Source organism: Penicillium citrinum (assembly GCF_028827155.1).
Source record: "Penicillium citrinum strain IBT 23319 chromosome Unknown utg000001l:1.0-4955037.0:1.0-4956770.0, whole genome shotgun sequence".
In the NCBI taxonomy this organism is placed as follows: domain Eukaryota; kingdom Fungi; phylum Ascomycota; class Eurotiomycetes; order Eurotiales; family Aspergillaceae; genus Penicillium; species Penicillium citrinum.
In genome coordinates, this window is record NW_026622686.1 from 1385389 (window position 1) to 1404895 (window position 19507).

Here is a 19507-nt window from a genome sequence, read left to right on the forward strand (position 1 = left end):
ATAATCGAATCAAGCTCCGTCAACATAGTCGACAGGTGCTATCTTTTGTAGACATAATCCGGTCAGAACGCCATACCCCGGTCTAAATACATGAAATGGTATAGACAAAAGTCGCTTTTTGGTCTTGTTTAAGCAAATGAAACACTCTTCCGCTTTCCCTTGGCGGACTTGGAGCCACTGGATGATGAAGATGTCGTCTTTCTATCATCAGTCTTGCCCTTACCTCCCTTCTTCTTTTGTCGGATGGAATCCTTCACAGCCTCCAATTTGCCCTTCTTCTCGGCGATTCGAGCCTCGGCCTCCTTTTTCTTAGCTTCTCGGATTTCTTCCAATTGGCGTGCCTTCATCATCTTGGATTCGATTTGTCCTTCTTTCTCTGCATTCACCATAGCAAGGATTGTCATCATGCCCTCCTAAAAAAAAAAAAGAAATTAGTATCGAAAGTTTGAACTGGGATTCAACTGTATGGCCAGTGTAAACGTACCTGATCATCCACGAAAACCTTTCCCTTCTTTTTACCCTTAGGCTTGACTACACCAACAGGAGTGATGGTGTTCAACTTAGGTAGATCCAACTCGGCCTCGGTATAGACTCTCTTCTTCTTCTTCGCAAGATTTTCCTTCTCGGTACGCGCCTTGTTCTTAACCTCAACGGGAGGTGGACGCTTAGCGCCTTTGCTTGATTTGCTCACACGCGAGGCAGATGAAAGCGTAGAAGACTTAGATCCCTTGTTCCCTCCAGCAGAACCACCCTTAGAAGAGCCTTTTGTCGGCGCCATATCGTATTGCGCGGGGAATCGAACCGACAAGACGAGATGCGGGAAAAAAAATGCGCCGAGTGAAATTCTCAACGACAAACGACTATTGAATGGAAAAGTCGGTATATGAGATATCACCAGAATCAAACCCTCAATCTCAATATGAGAGACTCCCGGGAAATCACAGAATGAATTGTAAAGATTATCGATTTATTGTCAAGGAAAATGTTTATCGGAGAAAAGTCGAGGCGAAATGCATGAGAAATTTTTTGAATTGGGTAGGCGGTGAAGAATCACCCCGTTCTCAGCCAAACCTCAAACCTCCACCAGAAGAGCTCGTGTGAACCTCCAATTCCCCTCCCTCCTCCTCTGTGATCTTCGGACCAAGTGGACTCACATATCTCATTATGACTATTAACCCTACCTATCTCGCGCAGCGGACGCGCTCTTGTATGTCCCCAATTTCCCACTCAATTGCCCCGAGGTGTTCCGAACGACCACTCAGCATATCCTATAATTGGACTCGGATGTGGTGTACAGAATAGCTAACATATCTCCTTCGCTTTATTCAGCCGTTAACTGGACCGATGCTAAGTTCCGAGTCTTGAAGACCTACCGAGAGTGGTTGCGCGCGGTCAGTTTGTCCTGCTTTTTCTTACGCCTTGCCATACCCTGCCCTTGTTCCGGACCCGCCAGTATGCCCTGTGAAGTGGAATTGGAATTGGATAGATGGAACAAAGGCAGCGAGACGAAATCGATTACTCGGTCATTACTTAATGAGTTCGCACGCTAACGGGTCTATATAACTAGTCCCCTGAAATCCAAACCATGTACTCGCTGAACATGCCTGTGTCCGCCATTCGCACCAAGATCCGCCAGGAATTCGAGAAGCACCGCTACGTCAGCCAGCTTCCCGCCGTCGATGTCCTGCTCTTCCAGAGCCACGCCGAGTTCCAGGTTAGTATACTTGAACCCCCAGTGGATGGGACTATTCATAAACGGAATACTGTATAAGCGATTGAGCATTGATCGGCAAGGCTTATTCAAGCTTGTCCCATTGGCCATTCGTATATTCTGCCATTTCGCCCACTCTACTATATCCACCGCTCAACACAATCCAATACTAATATGATTTGATGATAATTAGGAAACTCTCAACTACTGGAAGCAACTCTCTCATGTTATGAAGTACTTCCGTCCAGAGGAGGATCCCGGTGCCCGTCTACCCCGCAACTTTGTCTCCGGATTCCTGGAGGGTCGTAATTGAAAAGATTGTTTTCTATACCCCCGCCAATCCCTTTTTCTTTATTCGCCAGGCTATGGCATGATAGTCGGTGGAGTGCCATCGGCGAAGACATGATGTGTAAATATTGTCTGAGTAGTTGCCAATTTACTTTAACGGCCATTCAGTGTGTAGTGTAGTGTTTCCCCTTGCAAAGGGATTGTATATGAAGTGCTCTAGAGTCAAGACTGACATGATTGTGTATATACATCTAGGCGTAAGGAATTATTCTAGATTACTTTGACTTTCCAATGTTGGAATACTATCAATGTATACCACTACTCCCAGTAACTACTGGATTGTGATACAGTTCAACATTGAATCGATGAATGGTTAGAAACCACTACCTTGATATACATCACCTCTACTACTACCTACTTATACACTTGATAATTAATCTCCAAGTAAATATTGCTAGTATAGCACCAACGACCCATCTAATCAAAGAACCATAAATGCAACTCAGTTTATAAGAACTATACATCTCCACATCAATAGTGAACCTAACGCCCAAAAACAAATGCATAATACACAATTCCTAAGACTGCATCTTATTCCCACTCTCCTCATTAAATTGATCCCTAGCCGCAGTAAATTTCTCCGAAACAACATCACAAAGATCCATCAAATCACTAAATCCCTTCTCCAATGCCTCGAGAGCGGTAGTATTTTCTGCTATTCATTAGTATGATTTTTGTCTCGCCCCCATATACTATGTATACAGGGTGGGTTCTTACCGGTTGTCTGGATACGAAGATGCATTTTTGCGTCGGAGGGATGGGGAATTGTATATCCGCAGAATTCAACCGCGGGACTAAGAAATGAAACACCCATTAGCTCAGCTCGGTTCAGTTTAGTTCCCTCAGGTTACAATCTCGTCTTTCTCTCGGGGTGTAATACGTACTTCTTCATAATTGCGTATCGCAAGGCATTACCCATTGTATGGCCCTCACCTTCGAATTGGAAGGATGCAGATGTTTCGGAGGATCCGGGGAGCTAACAAATGTCCATTAGCGGAATTTCAGAGAAATACTAGGATAGTATTGTACATACCACGACGACGCGCTTCTCGTCTAGCATTATGGGGTCGATCTCGGGCTCTGCGTCCATCATGGTTTGATCTTGTTCTTGTTCTGAGTGGACGGAGGCGGGCATTTTGCTTGTAGGGTGGGTTTCGTGGGGGGTTGATTGGTGGTGTTGGCGTCAGTTGTAGCTGTAGATTTGTGCGCGCTGGATCGGTCTTGATTGAATGGATTGTAGGAGATAGAGAGAAGCTTCGTGGACAGAATAGAAACTAATGCGATGTTCTGCGGATTGGAATTTCTCGATAGAAAAAAGTGGGTTATCGATAGGGTCTCACCGCCTTCTTTTTAGGAAACCGAGCATATACTGTACAGGTACAGCCTCTAAATGATGAGATTCAATCTTGAAGGCAGTTTGTGATATTTTAATGATTTGTAAAAGTTTGCAATGGTTATTATGGGCCGGTATTAGCAATTGGGTATACGGTAAATGAATTACAATTATGTGGGCATATTCAGGGCCGATATAGCACAGGCACAAGCACAAATATTCGAGCCAGTACCAGTTCAGGGGAAAAAAAACAATTGATCGAAACCCATTCACAATGCTAGTCCCAAAAGCAAACATCCAGAAAGGTATATTGTAAAAAGCAAATAACGCCCCAGAACTCCCAATGCAACATCCCGAAGGGCAAGCGGAGGGGTTTTTTTTTCCCAATGAGCGGAGCTCAACACTGTCGTACTGGATGGTATAGATAATATAAACATAACTGTCATGTAGAAGAATTTCGGAATCATCTGTTCAATCAACCGGGAATGAACAATAGCCCGGGAAAGTGGAGAATAGATAGAATGCTGAGTTTGTATCAGCGGAGTGAGAAGTGACTTGGAGAATTCGCCTCCCAGCAATGATGATCAACACCCATGATTGCAGAGGTCTAAGAATGGAAGAGATCCCAAGCCCGAGCACAGAGGCCCAAGAATTCTTCTTTCTTTCTGCGTTGGGTTTCAGGGGAGTCTCGGCCAGCACCGAAAGGTCCATAAGATGTCGAGTTTGCACTGGCAGCAGGATTAGGCCGCTGCCGACGATCCGGGCCATGTCCTAATGGTGGACTTCCATTATCTTGCTCGTACTCACTCCGAGGACGACGGCGGGCAGTAGTATCGACGGTTTGCATGGTAGGAGGTTGGAGCATGTGGTTAGCCATGCTGTCGGAAATTAGAGGAGCCGTCTTGGGAGCAGCATGGTATGCATGAGGAGATGGTGGGGTGGGTGGTTGGTGACCTCCATAGTGTACAATGCGTGGCAGCAATTCCTCACGTCCTCCAGACATTTCTTGCACTGCTTCTTCGGCTGAGCGATATTCCCGAGATCGACTAGGGGTCTGTGCCTGATTGTTGCCCGGCAGACCGGGGGAAGGAAGCGGTGCGAGATTTGACTGGGAAGAATTGGTGCTTGAAGCGTTCAAATATACACCAGAGCGATTCGCATCTGGGCGGGCTGTTTCTCGGTCCCGACCCAAGGTATCTGAACCAAACACATCGGAAAGAGGCGGAAGACGGTTGTTGGTCTGGGCGGCGGGGAGTTGGTGCATGTGCGAAGTTGAGCCCAATGTCGGACTCTGATTGACCACATGGCGAGTCAATGGTTGAGGCTGGTGTCGTCCAGTAAAGGTCTGATTGAGCGGGGCGGATTGGATCACGCGTTCGTTCGCAAACTGCGAAGCTGATGGAGGAACAATCGAGAGACCCGGCGGAGGTCGTCGCTTGGAACTCTTCGGTCCCACAAATCCCATCTCCGATGGCTTGATGCCATCGGAGCCATCATCCTTGGCCGACTTCTGTAGCCGGGCTTCGATGATTGACCGTTGCTGATCGCGCACAGAGAGACTCCGTTGGAGCTGTTCTCTCATAATCGGATCATGGGTCTGGAAGCCCGGCGACAAACACGCCAGACCGACATCTTGCATACTGACGCCGTCCCGAGCGGTCATGGGTCCTCCAGGTGGTCGAACCGAGAGGTTATTCGAAGAGGGAAGACTAGTGGACAGATCCAGCTTGCGTGGACGTGGGCGACTACTCTGCATCCGCGGCGACGAAGGCGGTTCTTTTTTCACGGTGATCTTTGGACCTGCGCTACCTGATCTGTAACCAACCATTAGCTTGTCTGACTCACATCGGATATCAAGGTGCAACCATCTCTCGATTGCGTTTCTATCTATATTTTTTTTTCTCTCTTCTCGTATCTTCATTTGGCGCTGACTTACGGTGAGGCTGGATCTTTGTGCTCGGGGGTATCTTTTCGAGTGGCATCTTGTGAATTTGTCGATAATCGAGAGGGAGAGGAATTCGCCGCGCCAGCAGGAGGAGGAGCCAAGGCCGGGCAATTCTTTGGACTGGGATCGCGAGTGACATGAGGCGACGACAGAGGAGCAGCTGTCGCGGGCGCAACTGCGGTAGACATGACGGAGCACCAGATATTATACTCCAGAGTATCCCGAGGTCACCAGTTCAGTTCAATCAAAGAACTCAAGTCTCAATGATACAATGACTTGGTATTATTATTAAATCCTTTTGTCTTCCTTTTTGTTTTCGGATCGGCGGGAATAGCCTCCGGGCTTCAAGAGTTCAAAGTGTGGAGCATCAAGGAAAGCGAGCGACAGTGATGCTCCAAGGTGAGGAGGGACAAGAGATGAAATGAAAGGGAGAGAGTCCAGCAGAGAGAGAGAGAGAGAGAGAGAGAGAGAGAGAGAGAGAGAGAAAGATAGAGGGCGAGTTCACAAAATCACCAGGAAGCAAAAAGAGATGAAAGCAGAAGCAGAAGGGGGGAAATGAAGAGGGGAAGTCGCAAAGTCACGGGAACTTTTCTATCAGTTCAGTATTTACCACAACACCTAACACTTACACCACATTTACACACTGGATACTCACACTGAATACTGACTACTGGACACTGAAACAACACCGCTGAATTATTACTCAATACTGAATACTGAACCACTGAAATCAGCAATACGGAGGAGTCCAGAGTTTCGGTGGAGCCGCGCTCAAACACTTGCTGCACCACTGCCGGAGCCCGGCGTATCAGGATCGTCTGGCTGAGACACGCCGTGTTTCTAGTCGAGCCCCTGTTTGAGGGTGTTCGTGAATCATTCAGCATTCACAGCGTACACCATCAGCTATGTGAGAGAATATCATATGGTTGACTCTGTACTATCAACTCATCATCACTCTGTTCATCTGTCCTATATGATGGTACACGGTACATAGTACTGCCAGCATCACATCCATGATCCACCACTGTTTGGCCCCCAACAGAATTCTGAAATAACAAATCCAGCTAAGACCGTCTCTGTGGCCTTCTGGGGTCTCGGTCTTGGATCGGCGAGGACTGGTGCTTTCGATCTGCATGAACTCGACACCCTCCACATTCACACACTTGGGCAGCAACTCATATCACGTTCTATGTCAAACATGGCGCAGACGGCGCTTATTATGGAGGGGGGGCAAAAAGGGTCCTCCCTCCGTCCACCTATCCCATTATTCATTTCCATGAAAAGTTATTTAGTCAACATTTACGGAGTACATTTAGTCAATCTCCGTGCACCCTCCGGAAATACATCCACAATCCTCCTGCTCATCCGCAATTCCCCAGAACTGAGAACCAGTTCTTTCTCCAAGTGGGTCTCCCTAAGAGAAAGAAGAAAAAAAAAAGAAAAAGAAACAAAGCACAAAAGGACAAAAAAAAAAAATAGAAAGGCTCGTGCCCTAAGCTAATGCACGGAACCCTCTACCGACAGCAAACTATTCCCCTGTCGGATCCTTCATCTGGCACTTTTACGCCCTGGCCCTGTGATGATTGGTTGCTGTCCTCACGTCACTCATTTTTGGGGACGATGAGTCCAAACGCACAGATCAATCAGAGGGGAATGCCCTCTGCCAATTTAGTTTGCTTCGATTCTAGTGAAACTAGCGTTTTATGGAAATTACCTCTGTGACCGATCTCCAAGCTATTGATTTGTTTGTTTCGGTTGTATTATGTATGGGTACGAAGTACACAGGAACGGAGTCCCTCGCAAAGGCTTACTCGACTCTTATCAATCACACTATCACATTGGATTATTGACCAGCTGGTTCATCAATACTCAGCTGAAGCTTCTCTCATCAGTGATGAGAATTATACTGTACATCTACACAGGTCTAGTTTCCATACTGCGTACATGGCATCTAATTCCTACACAACGCACCACAGATTCATCGATAGTTTATACGAATATCGACTACCAACTATTCAACCTCGTTTGCCCGATCTAGAATAAGTGTTCAGCAATCGAGCGATTGAAGGCCTCCCTTGACGGTTTGCTGCATCGATGAGTTCCGTACTGAATGTTGCGCAATTCTGAAGGAGCAATTTCACCAAGTTTTCATGACCTACAAGGACAGCTTGGATCAGCGGAGTGCCTGCATAGTCTGTATTCCACTCGTTGACAGGTGCACCCCGTTTAATCAGCAGCTTAGCTGTGAAATATTTATCATTCATGGCGGCTTGGTGTATCAGCCAGCTCGCTTGTTCTGGCCAGCCTGCGTACTCAAGTATCGCATTGATAACCGACTCATCCCCCAATTTAGCAGCAAATTCCAGTGCTTCCTCACGAAACTCACTCTTGCTATCGGTCATATCATGGCCCTTGAGTATCGCCAGAATCATCGGTTCATCTTTTTTCTTTATAGCAATCTCCATGATTTCCCACCATGTAGATTGCTCCAATGTCAGACCTTGGCTAACGAGCATCGTGAACAGAGAGGTGATCGATTGGTTTACTTCACTTTTAGGCCGTATGAAGTAACTACCTAACGACTTGTTCATCTTCACAAGTTTCTCAACGTCCTGTCGGACCAATACACACCATGCAAGCCCCAGGCTTTTTTCTTCACTTCCCGCTGACATTACATATTGAAATGCGACTTTAGGACCCAACTTCATTATTCTTTGGAGCTGTTCGTCTGAATAAAGCTCCGGCAAAAACCTGGCTGTGTCGCCAGCGTTTGGTCTCTGCGTACCAGTCGCTCGACCGCTTCGAGCCCATATCTTCTTCATTGAATACCGATCATTCCGGAAGTTCTTCAGATCGATCTCTTTGAAATCCGCCGGCCAGACCCTCGTAAATTGCTGCATCGTCAACCAAGGGTCACGTTTTAGGAAGATGTCTTGCATATACAGGGCAATCATTTTATTCCCGCTTCCTTTCCGTTGACAATCAAGAATGACAAGTCCAACACCAGGCCCTACTCCCATGATAGGAACTCGCAGACAGATACCACGACTGCTGATACTCGGAGGATCATGGTGATCATTTCTCTGGCTGCTTCGAACAATATCGCGAGAATCGAGAAATGCAGCTGGTGAAGGGGCAAGAAGTCCCTTTCCATTAGTAGATCTCCACGCAAATAGAGTAGGGTCGTCAGAGAGTCTCAGTATCTCTTCCTGAAGTCGTATAAAAGCATTTTCCCGTTCACCGTAGAGTAGTGGCATATTGATACTGAAAATGCCCATCAAACAATAAGCTTGATCTTCGATTCTTGTCGTGACTCTTTTAGCTGCCCAGGACATTCTCTGCGCGACACTGAGTGATTCAAGATCGTCTTTTCCAGAGAGAATACCAGTGGGTATACCAGTGCATGCTGACAGTTGATTTATGAAATCAAGTTTGGTTCCAAGATACTGCCAACCCCGATTGAAGAATTTCATATTCGAAGGGGCTATCAGCTCTTGAAGAGTCCATCCTCTTGTGAACCAGACACTGTTCGAAAATTCTTCTTTGTAGAACACATCATTGAGATATGCGTAGCAGACATTGGCCTTTGCGTACCAAAAGTACATCGAGTTGATCGCTTCAGATAACTCTGCGCTGCTCGTTTTGTCGATACAGCATGTATCTATCCAAACCCAATCAATGCCATTTCTCTCTGCTTCTTTGCAGCAGCCTTTTATCTTTAGATATGCTTCCGAATTTTTATTGTATGACCCAGACTCGACGTCTTTCAAAGTAATTTCTTTTTCCCCCCATCTGTGTGAGAGAATGGCGTACTGTTCGTTACCAGGGTCGCCGACTTCTTTGATTGTAAGTTCGCCTGATTTAGGAATCTTGGACGACAAAAGACGCATAATGAGAAGATTGCGTAGAAGTTCTTGAATAAAGCAAGCAAAGATCTCCTCGAGTACAGCTTTGTAGTAGTTGAATTCAATACCCAAGTGGAAGTACTGCGAATTAGAGATGTGAGGATTCAAAGGACAAACTGTGCTGGTTAGGGCTGAACGGCGCTTCCTCGTGCTTAAAAGTATCCACGAACCTCACCCATACGAGAAAAAAAAAAGAGAAGACAGCATTTCAAGGCAAGGACACGTCAGCTGGGCGCTCCAATGATATTTATAGGGCGAAGGGGCCAAAAGTTTTGGAGACTTTCAGCTGCATTCATGGGCTATGTTAATTCTGATTCACAGTAGTAAATTCCTGAATGATTGGCCTTAGAGCAAAGTATTGTATTTGTAATAGCCCACGCGCATCTACTATCCATAGACAGTCGTTCCTAGGATAGCAGGAACCTGCAAGACTGTGATGTTTGCATATCAACTGGAGATATTGGCAAGAATGTACAGTATGTATATCAGAAAACTAGGGTAGACATTCAAATTTGGTAGATTGATGGTTCATACTTGAGAGTATACAGGAGAAATCCCATTAGAACTTGAAGATTTACAAGAATACCGTTCTAGGTAGATAATGTACTTCGATGCAGTCTATGAACGTACACGCATGATTCCATGTAGTTGAGAAATTCGCACACTGATTAGATGGACATCATGGGCTATTAATCCGTAGAATACTTTGCAATCCGAACTCCCAGGCATTCTAATGAGATCAGCCCTATGTGGCATCTTTCAATAGTACCTTTGATATCACGCTGTGATATAGTGTGTTGTGAATGTCCTAAAAAGACTATTGAAGTTCATACTTTTATTCACATTCGCCATTCATGCAAACATTAAAAACTGCATATGTTAAAGAGAGAATCGCTGGATAGTACTTCAACACCCATCTATATCCCTAGGGGTCTACATCTAAGCAAGTCGTCGACGTTTGCCCCGGTCTGGAGGCGCGTCATCCATCCCACGCCGTTCCATTGGCATATCCTTTCGCTCTTTAGAAGCAATCTTCTTCCGACGGCGCTCTAGAGCCTTCGCGCGATCCCGCGATCCCATTTCCTCATACTTCTTCTCCAACACCTGCTTCTTCAGATCCGACTTCTTCAAATAGTACGGGGTACTCTTCTTGCCCTCACGAATCAACTGCTTCTCACGCTTCTTGTGTTCAGCAACAACATCCCGTTCGCGCTGCTGATTCTTGCGTGTCTTCATTTGATCCTCAGCGGATCGAATTTGCCGCTTCAATTCCTCCTTTTGCTCAGCATTCTTGGTCCTGGATAATTGAGCCTTTAACTCTTTCAGTTCTGACGCTCGGTAATCGTCTAGGAATGCATATGCTTTATTCGTAGCTGCGTTGTACTTCCCCGCACCACTGTGACCCATGACTGCTGCGTCGAATCTGGGATCACGGGCTTTCGCGACAGCTGGTGGTTCAACAACTGTGCGTCGTCGTGAAACTGCGTGTTTGGAAGATTGAACCATTGGCGCATGTTTTGATGGGCGACTAGTCTTCTTCTCCTTGGCGGCAGCTTCGCGCTTCTGTTCGCGCGCTTCACGGATTCGTGCTCGGATATCGTCGAGTGGGGAGGCAGTTGTGGCGGTATCATCCTTGGACTTGGATTGTTTCTCCTTCTTTTTCTGAGATCCCATTGAAGCTTGTGCTTTCGCGAGAGCACCGAATGAAACACTGCTCAAAGAAGCTTGAATATCATCGTTGTCATCGCCGGCATCTGAGGATTCTTCGCCGGGATCACTGTCGTCCTGCCCTGGGCCTTCTTCATCTGAGCCATCATCGGATCCTTGCGACTATATTCAACCCTGATTAGCCTCAATCTTACCATGCGATCGATTGACATGATCTTACGCTGTGAGAATGTTGATCCTCCGCATCAGATTCGCCCTCTCCGCCGCCGGGGACTTCGTCGCCCATATCTGACTCCCCTGAGTAAACACTTTCGTCGTCTTCCTCCGGCCTAGCTCGCACTCGGCGATTCAGCGTATCTGAAATCGCCATGTTGATCTTTGTCAAAATGCTTGTTGAGTTAACTTTGAAGTCAATTTCGCCGCGAAATTTTGGCGGAAAAAAAGTACTGCCGGGCGGTGAAGAGATAAGCCGCGATAAGCCTTTGCGCCGTCCAATTTTGGGGAAGAAACTTGCATTATCCTTTCTTTTCTTCTCTTCTTGTATTTTTTTTTTTAGTTTCATGTCTGTTCTTTTTCGCGCTACGTTTAGACGGCCTGTCTTGACCGGCTCTGTTCTCTCGCAGCATTACAGAGTTGCTTTTGCTTGTTCGGTATGATTGGGTACTCATAGCCCACCCAGGAATTTATCAAAACTAATTATGGTTACAGCCTGTTTATCCTGCACCAGTCTCTTACTACCGCGCGAATTCTTCTTCGAACTACGTTAAATCTGCCAAACTGACTCGCTCACAGAAAGCGAAGAGACGCGCGCAGGGCGCCGTGTCTCAACCGGTGCCAAAGCATCCCAAAGTCGACCAAGTTGGGTTGTCGCATAATGGGATAGAAGCGATGGGCTCGAACGCACACCACGCCGAGAGTGACGGTCATTCTTGGAGAGCGCCCTATATTAGCTCTTCGCAACAGAACTGGCGAACGAGCACACATGCCAGCCATCCTGCGCAGACACCAGCATCACAACATTCTTCTGGATATAGCCCGTACACAGCACCCCCGCCGAATCATACGGCCAAACCCAGTCAACTCCCGATGGGGTACACACCTGTTGCCTCGCAAGTGAATTTTGGTCCATTCAATGCTTTTTCGTGGAATCCTTCGACTTCGAATCATCCCTCAATGTCTGTACCACCTATGATGCCTATGCTGGATCCGAGGCATTTAGCCATGACAGGAAACTTCCCGAACCAGTTTCCGATGATGCCCATGAACAATATGGCTCCTTTGCAAGGAGTGCGGCCCATGAGTACAATGGCCGAACCTGCTAGGCCAGCTCGTGGTGCACAAAGGGTATCTTCCAGGCCACGAATGCCAACACCCCCAATGGATATTCCAATCGTCAGTACCGAGTATATGCAAAAAGCATCACAGAAGCCTCAAAGGTGTAGCTTGCCGCGGCCTCTACTCATCATTCTGGATCTGAATGGGACTTTGATCTGTCGAAAACACAAAAAGCTTCCTCCCAGCTTTGCGTCGCGTGCCGGTCTGGATGATTTCTTAGATATTCTAACTGAGAAATACGCGGTCATGATCTGGTCCAGCTCGAAACCTGCCACTGTAGAGGCTGTTTGCGCCAAGTTGTTCTCGAAAAACAAAAAGCGCCGTCTCGTGGCTTTATGGGGCCGCGACAAGTTTGGTCTCTCAACTGTGCAATACAATGCGAAACTGCAGGTCTACAAAGAGCTCGATAAGGTTTGGAGTAGTTCCGATGTACAAAGTGCATACCCGGGCAACGAAGCCATCAAACCCGGACCAAATCAGCAAACGCTCAGCGTGAAACGAACAAAGAAGAAACAAAATTACAGAAAATTGGCAGCTTCTTTTCCTGAGGGTCAAAGATGGGATCAAACGAATACTATTTTGATCGATGATAGCAAATTGAAGGCTCTAAGTGAGCCGTACAACATCTTGGAAATCCCCGAATTCACCAATGATCCGAATATCGACGAGTCAATGCTATTCACAAAAGTTCTCGCCCGATTAGACACTCTCTCGCGTTACGACGACGTCAGCAAAGTACTTCGTAAATGGAATGAATCTGCAGATCAGCAAAAAAGTACTGTTCTAGATATGGAATTCCCACCAGAAGAAGCTGATGAAGAAGGCGGAATCAGTCTCTCACAACCTCCCGCGTCTTCGCAGGCCCAGAACAATTTCACGGCCATCAATCAACCACCAACAGAACCAGAAGCTATCAGACGTAGCAAAGAGGAGAAAAAAACAACGCGGGAAGGAGAAGAAAGTCGCTAAAAAGGCGGCAAAAGAAGCTGCAAAAATAGCTGCAAAAGAAGCTTCAAGAGAAGCTGCAAGAGAAGCTTCTCGACAAGCAGCAGCAAAAAAAGTTTCAGCAACGACAGAAGTGCCCAATGTGTCAGCTTCTGCCCCTGCTTCTACTTCAACTTCGAACGCACCCACAAACCCTGAAAACAATCCCTCCACAGCAAACCTCAGCAGACGCAAGAAAGGAAAAGGAAAAGGCAAAAAACAAGACCCATATCCCCCCCGCTCAAGATCAATCACCAATCGACCCTTCAACGCCACGCTATACATTTCGACCAAGACATCAAATACATCCAGTCCAAGATGACGCCGAAACTCCCCCAATCCCAGCCAATGAACACTTTCCCGACTGAACCCCTGCCAGTCTCTGCTGCAAAAGTACCTGATATACCCTCTGAGAAAAGACAACGATCACCTTCCCCTGCTACTTCCTCTGCGTCTGCAAATTCGCTCTTAGATCGTCTTGAGGATGGACTTGGTCTTCGAAGGTGATGCATGGATTCTTTGAAATGTATTATATCACTTGTCGTGGCTACACATTTGTAGTGGCTATGGGAGTGGTTGCTGGTTGTTAAATATTCTTCTCTTGCTTGTGTATTTGTAATTAGTGCTCTTATATTTTATGCATAGCATCTCTCATCAATAGATATCGAATGAACCTAATCATCGGAGTCAGTAGATTTCAAATACATCAATGATAATAGTCCTACTTTAATATTCTCCCCTGGGCACGCGGGCATAACACATTATTAGTAGGTACTTATTAGGTACTAATGTACTGGCAGTTGAAGAATTACATTTATTTAAATATTTTATTCCAAATACATACAATAATAAAACAATGGATATCCAGCCATTACAACCAGATTCCATGAACATATCCACATATCAACATAATCCACTCTATTAAAAAAAAAATTTGGTATAGACCCCCCCCCCCCCTATCAATGCAAATGCAAAATTACCAACCAAAAATCTCACCAACACTAAGTGTACTCCATCTCACACCACCAACAGCAAATATCATCAAAACGACATCAACAATAGCCAAGACACCCGCACCCATCATGAATCTCGGACTGAAAATTCGATATAGCATCAGATGTCGACGGAGATGTCCTGCCCACATTGTCGTAGCTAGATTTATTGTTGCTAGATATAGTGTATGTGTACACACGGCCTGGACAACGTCTGAAAGTAACTTTGTCGCGGGGTTATGTTTTGTGGAGGAGGAGACGGAGACACGATCGTGTGTTTGTAAGGGTCTTTTCCAGAGAACTGTTAATGGAACTGCTATTCCGGAAAGAATTTGAGCGCCGAATGTGTTTAGTATGACGAAGATTGGTGTCCAGGGGTATTTGATTGTTGATAAGGGGATGAAGGCTGTTTCCCATTGGATACTACTTGGTGTAGCTTGGTGACCTGTTTTGAAGAAGTAGAATGAACCAAGTAAACCAAGGACGACGGGACCGATGGATGAATTGGATAGAGTTAGACCGTTTGTGTCGAGAATTTCGAGTAAGGAGAGGATTTGCCAGACTAGTAAGGCGATAGCACCTTGGCCCATGGGCTTTTGTAAGAGGATGATGGCTAGTGCGAAGTTGATGAGTAGGAAGAAGAAGCGTGTTCCGTAGACATTGCCGAATCCGAGGATTGTTACTGTTGTTCGGGGTTTTTGCTCCTGGCCTGCGATTATTGGGGCTGGTGGGGCGTTGGGATCTTCCTGTGGTTTGCTGACGCTGATGCTTACGCAGGGTTTAGAGTAGATGTATGCTCCTGTTCCGGCGGCGAAGGCGATGGCGAGCACGAGTTGGGCTAGGAAGACACGGATTGTTTTGAGAGTTTCTTTGCTTATGGGGAACCATTCGCCATCGTCGGCGCCTTCGAGCATCCAGAAGATTGATGTGATGAAGAGGCCGAGGCGGAATGCGTAGCTGATCCAAAGGGTTGCGGCTCCTTCGTATGATTTTGAGCTGTCGTAGAATGAGCGGATGACGGCGGGTAGGAAGAACGTTACCACGAAGGGAATTGCGAGCTGCCAAGGTGCGGAGATGGAGGAGGTTGAGGATGCGTAGTAGGTTGAGCGGCAGAAGGGCATTTGCTCTTCGCGACATAGACGAGAGAAGGAGGCCAGACGGCCTAGAATGACGAAGAGAACTGAGTGATACACACCCAGGATACGGTCAGTGGGTGTCTTCTGACGCATGGAGGAAATTCCTGCACAGACACCGAACGTTGTGAGGAAAAAGAGTAGGATCTCGTCTTCCCAGATCGTATAGGAATTTGAGGCGAATCCAACGGACTGGGAGACAGTGAAGAACAGTGCAAGCCATCCCCACATACCATTTGGCAGAGGCAGGGTCAAGTTTGCAGGCTTCTTGACCATCACAATTGCAGCACCGATCATGCTACCAGCTGCACCCAGTAAGATGGATAGATCCATTGTGGACATTTCAGTGAAGCCGAAAAGAGACATAAGGCCGCCAGTAGCAGCTCCCAGTCCGGATCCAACGCCAGCGAATGATAAAAGTTGACCAGTTAGTTCAGTGCGATCATTCTTCATGCCACGAGCATATAATACAAGAAGTGAAATGCCACCAAAAAGAAGCACCACTCCCTGAATCATACTAGGAACATCAAATCGAGTCCACAGACCACGACACACGTCCAGAGTGTGTCGCTGGTACTTCTGATAAAGTTCATAACTAGCACGGATAGCAGTGGACTTGGACGTGAAACTCTTCGATCCAGTCTTCCACTCAGCTTCAGCCGCAGACCAAAGTGAAGCAGACTCTTCGTCATCATTAGCGCCGCTGGAAATAGCATACGCTGCTTGATACCGCTTAATCTGAGCCGATGTAAGACGGCCAACCGTAGCCAGATTAGCCCAGTCGTTACCGTTAGGACCAGCAAAGGCCTCCTCAATGGGCGAGCCCAGGTTATTGAATGGAATGGGGATTCCGAGCATCAGGGCTAGAGTGGGAACCAGGTCGATTTGTGGGATAGGACGTTCCTTTGCATGCTTAGGTGGCTGTAATTTGTCCTTGCTTGTACGGCCGAAAGCACCGCGCGTGGAGTACATCCATAAAGCAGCCTCGATCTCATCGTCTGACTCTCCGCCGTGGTCGCCCTTAATATCCATTCCATGGTCACCCATCACAACAAGAAGAGTGTCGTCGTCGAGAGCAGCAATGATATCGCGGATGACGCGGTCCATTTCACGTAACTTGCTCGCCATAGCTGCGTGGTCTGGACCATAACGGTGACCAGCATGATCAACACCGAGATAATGACCGAAGATGACATCCCACTTTGATTTGTTCTCTGGACGCAAAAGCGGAAAAAGATGCTCATTCACGCCATTGTCAACCGTGTGCAGATCCCAGACATTGAACGAGTCAAATGGGTGAGTTAGATTGGCATCGAAGTATCCCGGGTACAGAGCCTGCCAGGTGTCGTCACCAAGCTGGACAAGAGTCTTTCCAGCAGTGTGCAACTGAGCAACCAAGTTATCCTCGTCAATAGCGGTACCAGCAAAGTTGGACCCGGCGTCGACGAATGTAGGCAGAGTTCCAGTAGTCAATCCCTTCAGTCTCTGGAGAGTTGCTGTAGGTGCATCGGCGATGAATGGGAGTAGGAAGGCATTGGCAGGATTTTTGCTGGCGGTTTCGTAAAGAACGGGAATATTATCATGGAAGAGGTGGGCAGATTCGTCTTCCTCCTTAGGCACGAACGGGACAGTAAAATCGTATCGAAGAGCATCGATGATAATGACAACGGCCTTATCGAAAGACTTTTGATGCCAGCATCCATTCTCCCGTTGGTTTATAGGCGCAATATCCGAGTCCGCGGCGATATCGAAAGGGAGTACTTCACAGGATGATTTATTTTCAAGGACCATACGCGTGAGCAGGAATCCTTTTGTGAAGAAGTAAATACCGGCAATGTGGATTAATCTGCAAAATTCGAACGTGATTAGCTCCCATTTTCTTAGTTGACTCGCGCGATTTCTGGCTTTGTGCAGTTGAAGAACTCACAGAATCCAGGTGAGCACACCCATCACACCAATGTGCTTAGTCTTGAACTCATTCTCCAGCTCTTGCGCCTTTAGATCCTGTACACCAGGCGGTTTAGACTGATCAGTCATACGGGGGTTTCCTCTCCGGCCATTGGACCCCAGAGACCCCTTTGAAGCAGCCGATGCCATATCGAATATCCTCGTGTATCAATCAATGTAATCCAATTGTAAAAGCAAGCTGTCAAGTCGAAGCCAATCTGTATTTTCAAGACCGAGGACCTCCGTATATAATCACTGTAGTCCAGGGAAGCCGAGTTCAGCACGGATTGAGCCTATTGACTCGCCTCGAAAGAATGTCGAGTCCAGTCGAGTGATCGGGCCGAGAACGGGCGAGTTGAGGTGGCCCCTGTCTGTGCTCTTCAGGGTGAGCGGCTTCCCTTTAAAAGATTAGAAGCTGCACATCGCCTGTGCGAATACAATGAGAAAGAATGGAATGTCAAAGGAGTGTGGGGAGAGTAAAGAAGAGTGAAGAATTGAAAAGTTCAAGATTGACGGAGTAAATTTGGGTTGACGTCGCGGAAAGCGGCGGGTTTTGGCTGGGAAGCTTTAAGAGGCGCGTGATTGGCTGAGTGGGTCACACACAAGAATTGTTTAAGAGTTGCACTACGTTTCGGATTGATTTATTCAAGATGTTTAATGGAAATAAATGAAGTAAATAGTGGATTCTATTTACAAAGTTAAAATATACAGGATAGAGCATAATTGCATGGTTCGCTAGAAGATAGGAGGACTTAGTACATACATTATCCAGCTGCCGAATGGGGGCGCGCCAAGAGACGCATAAGAAGGTAAGGAGGTAGAGAGACAAGCCCGAAAAAGAAATAGAAGAAAATAAAGGCTGTCTAAAAAAGGGGGGGATGTGAAGAAGAGAAGAATATTCAACAAAAAAGAAGAGAAGGAGAAAAAAAAAGGAAAACACGCTGTTCACATATCTTTCAGACCCTAGGAACGTGGCAGGGAAAGAAATTAATATGGAAGACCACGAGTAAGGAGAGAAAAAAAAAATAAAAGAGAAAGAGATAAGAAAAAAAACGCCAGAGATAAAGATGTTGAAGAAAATAAATCGGCAGGACTTCGCTATACACAACCCGTATTTGGCAGATCTCGACACCAAGGATGAAAGACACATGAAAAAGTGATAGAGCCAAGAAGCCGGGACCAAGCATCCCCGGGTTTTGAAAAATGCTTGTTTTGAACCAAGCATGTGAGATCGATGCAGGTATATGTGCATGCCACAAGAGTGGCCCGGTGCAGTGAACCAGAGTAATAGGTATATGTCAAAGATAGAAGATAGAGAGAGAGAAAGGTAGAAAGAAGGTCGCCAAGGTGCTCGTCATGCTTTTGAAAGTCGTGGAAGAGAAGAATAATAACGGGTGATAGGTGAGGGAGGAAGTTATTCAGAGGTAACTGTAATGTAATCACCTAGGAATAGTTCCTCACATCCTCCTTTTCCTTCAAGCCACCCATTCGATCGATATCAAGGGAATGGAATCGACCAGAGTCATTGGTTTGATAAGGTGGCAGTTCCTCGTGGCAGGGTTCCAGGCCAACACTTCCATGTTCACTAATACGAACAACAACCATCTTAGACGAACGCTTGCCGGAGGCATCTTCCTCTTCTGGGAAAGTAATGCGGATTTCCGGGACCGGGCTGGGCGGGGGACTGGAGGAGTTCTCCATGAGGTTGCGCTTCTCATCGAGGACCATGATAGAATCGGTCTTATTGGCGGTAATTGTCAAACTGCGGTGGTGGTTGGCTGGGGCTTGACCGTTATAGACTGGGAGCAGGGTTTGCTGCTTCATAGCCTGGCGTTTCCGGCGAAGGACGAGAAGACCAGCGACCAGAGCGAGAGCGAGGAGAACGAGAACCAGTAGGGAGATGAGAAGATCGACCATTGGAGTCGACAGACCATCGTCGTTACTGCTGTCGCGAGCAACGATTCTAGGAATCAAATTGATCATATTGGCGGTTGTTGATATTGGTCGAATTTAGGGTTGTCGGTAGTGTGATGTTTGATCTTGTAGATAGGGTCGATTAACGCGTCTCAAGTTTGGCGGGGGAGAGTGATCGACGAGAATAAGTTCGAAAGAGTGTTACGGGTTGGATCCGGGGCTAAAGGGAGTTTCAGGAATGAAGCGTTTCGAATGTACGAAGTTCGCAGACTGGGTCGAGGCCTGGAAAGAA

At 46.8% G+C, this 19507-nt stretch overlaps 9 protein-coding genes across 9 annotated transcripts; 2 read left to right on the forward strand and 7 right to left on the reverse strand.

The window, feature by feature from the left end:
• Positions 1 to 128: 128 nt before the first annotated feature.
• Positions 129 to 778, reverse strand: loc1 (the record flags this gene model as incomplete). Its single annotated transcript, XM_056639457.1, has 2 exons — positions 129 to 413; positions 485 to 778. The coding sequence occupies 2 exons, from the start codon at positions 776 to 778 to the stop codon at positions 129 to 131; spliced, it is 579 nt and encodes a 192-aa protein (XP_056505214.1).
• Positions 779 to 1164: 386 nt separating this feature from the next.
• N7469_000538 (NADH dehydrogenase [ubiquinone] 1 alpha subcomplex subunit 6) lies at positions 1165 to 2024 on the forward strand (the record flags this gene model as incomplete). Its single annotated transcript, XM_056639458.1, has 4 exons — positions 1165 to 1207; positions 1330 to 1391; positions 1568 to 1714; positions 1905 to 2024. The coding sequence occupies 4 exons, from the start codon at positions 1165 to 1167 to the stop codon at positions 2022 to 2024; spliced, it is 372 nt and encodes a 123-aa protein (XP_056505215.1).
• A 553-nt stretch (positions 2025 to 2577) lies between these two features.
• N7469_000539 (DNA-directed RNA polymerase core subunit RPC19) lies at positions 2578 to 3194 on the reverse strand (the record flags this gene model as incomplete). Its single annotated transcript, XM_056639459.1, has 4 exons — positions 2578 to 2711; positions 2777 to 2853; positions 2944 to 3035; positions 3093 to 3194. The coding sequence occupies 4 exons, from the start codon at positions 3192 to 3194 to the stop codon at positions 2578 to 2580; spliced, it is 405 nt and encodes a 134-aa protein (XP_056505216.1).
• Positions 3195 to 3999: 805 nt separating this feature from the next.
• On the reverse strand, positions 4000 to 5525 carry N7469_000540 (uncharacterized protein; the record flags this gene model as incomplete). The annotated part of the gene is made up of 2 exons (XM_056639460.1): positions 4000 to 5206; positions 5329 to 5525. 2 exons carry the CDS (start codon positions 5523 to 5525, stop codon positions 4000 to 4002), a joined length of 1404 nt encoding a protein of 467 aa, XP_056505217.1.
• A 1827-nt stretch (positions 5526 to 7352) lies between these two features.
• N7469_000541 (HET-domain-containing protein) lies at positions 7353 to 9227 on the reverse strand (the record flags this gene model as incomplete). The annotated part of the gene is made up of 1 exon (XM_056639461.1): positions 7353 to 9227. The coding sequence occupies one exon, from the start codon at positions 9225 to 9227 to the stop codon at positions 7353 to 7355; it is 1875 nt and encodes a 624-aa protein (XP_056505218.1).
• Positions 9228 to 10181: 954 nt separating this feature from the next.
• rrp36 (putative pre-rRNA processing protein) lies at positions 10182 to 11280 on the reverse strand (the record flags this gene model as incomplete). The annotated part of the gene is made up of 2 exons (XM_056639462.1): positions 10182 to 11072; positions 11131 to 11280. 2 exons carry the CDS (start codon positions 11278 to 11280, stop codon positions 10182 to 10184), a joined length of 1041 nt encoding a protein of 346 aa, XP_056505219.1.
• Positions 11281 to 11470: 190 nt separating this feature from the next.
• On the forward strand, positions 11471 to 13214 carry N7469_000543 (NIF domain protein; the record flags this gene model as incomplete). Its single annotated transcript, XM_056639463.1, has 2 exons — positions 11471 to 11560; positions 11619 to 13214. The coding sequence occupies 2 exons, from the start codon at positions 11471 to 11473 to the stop codon at positions 13212 to 13214; spliced, it is 1686 nt and encodes a 561-aa protein (XP_056505220.1).
• A 991-nt stretch (positions 13215 to 14205) lies between these two features.
• On the reverse strand, positions 14206 to 17451 carry N7469_000544 (mannose-ethanolamine phosphotransferase GPI13; the record flags this gene model as incomplete). The annotated part of the gene is made up of 2 exons (XM_056639464.1): positions 14206 to 17200; positions 17282 to 17451. The coding sequence occupies 2 exons, from the start codon at positions 17449 to 17451 to the stop codon at positions 14206 to 14208; spliced, it is 3165 nt and encodes a 1054-aa protein (XP_056505221.1).
• A 1293-nt stretch (positions 17452 to 18744) lies between these two features.
• N7469_000545 (uncharacterized protein) lies at positions 18745 to 19284 on the reverse strand (the record flags this gene model as incomplete). The annotated part of the gene is made up of 1 exon (XM_056639465.1): positions 18745 to 19284. The coding sequence occupies one exon, from the start codon at positions 19282 to 19284 to the stop codon at positions 18745 to 18747; it is 540 nt and encodes a 179-aa protein (XP_056505222.1).
• Between the last annotated feature and the right edge of the window lie 223 nt (positions 19285 to 19507).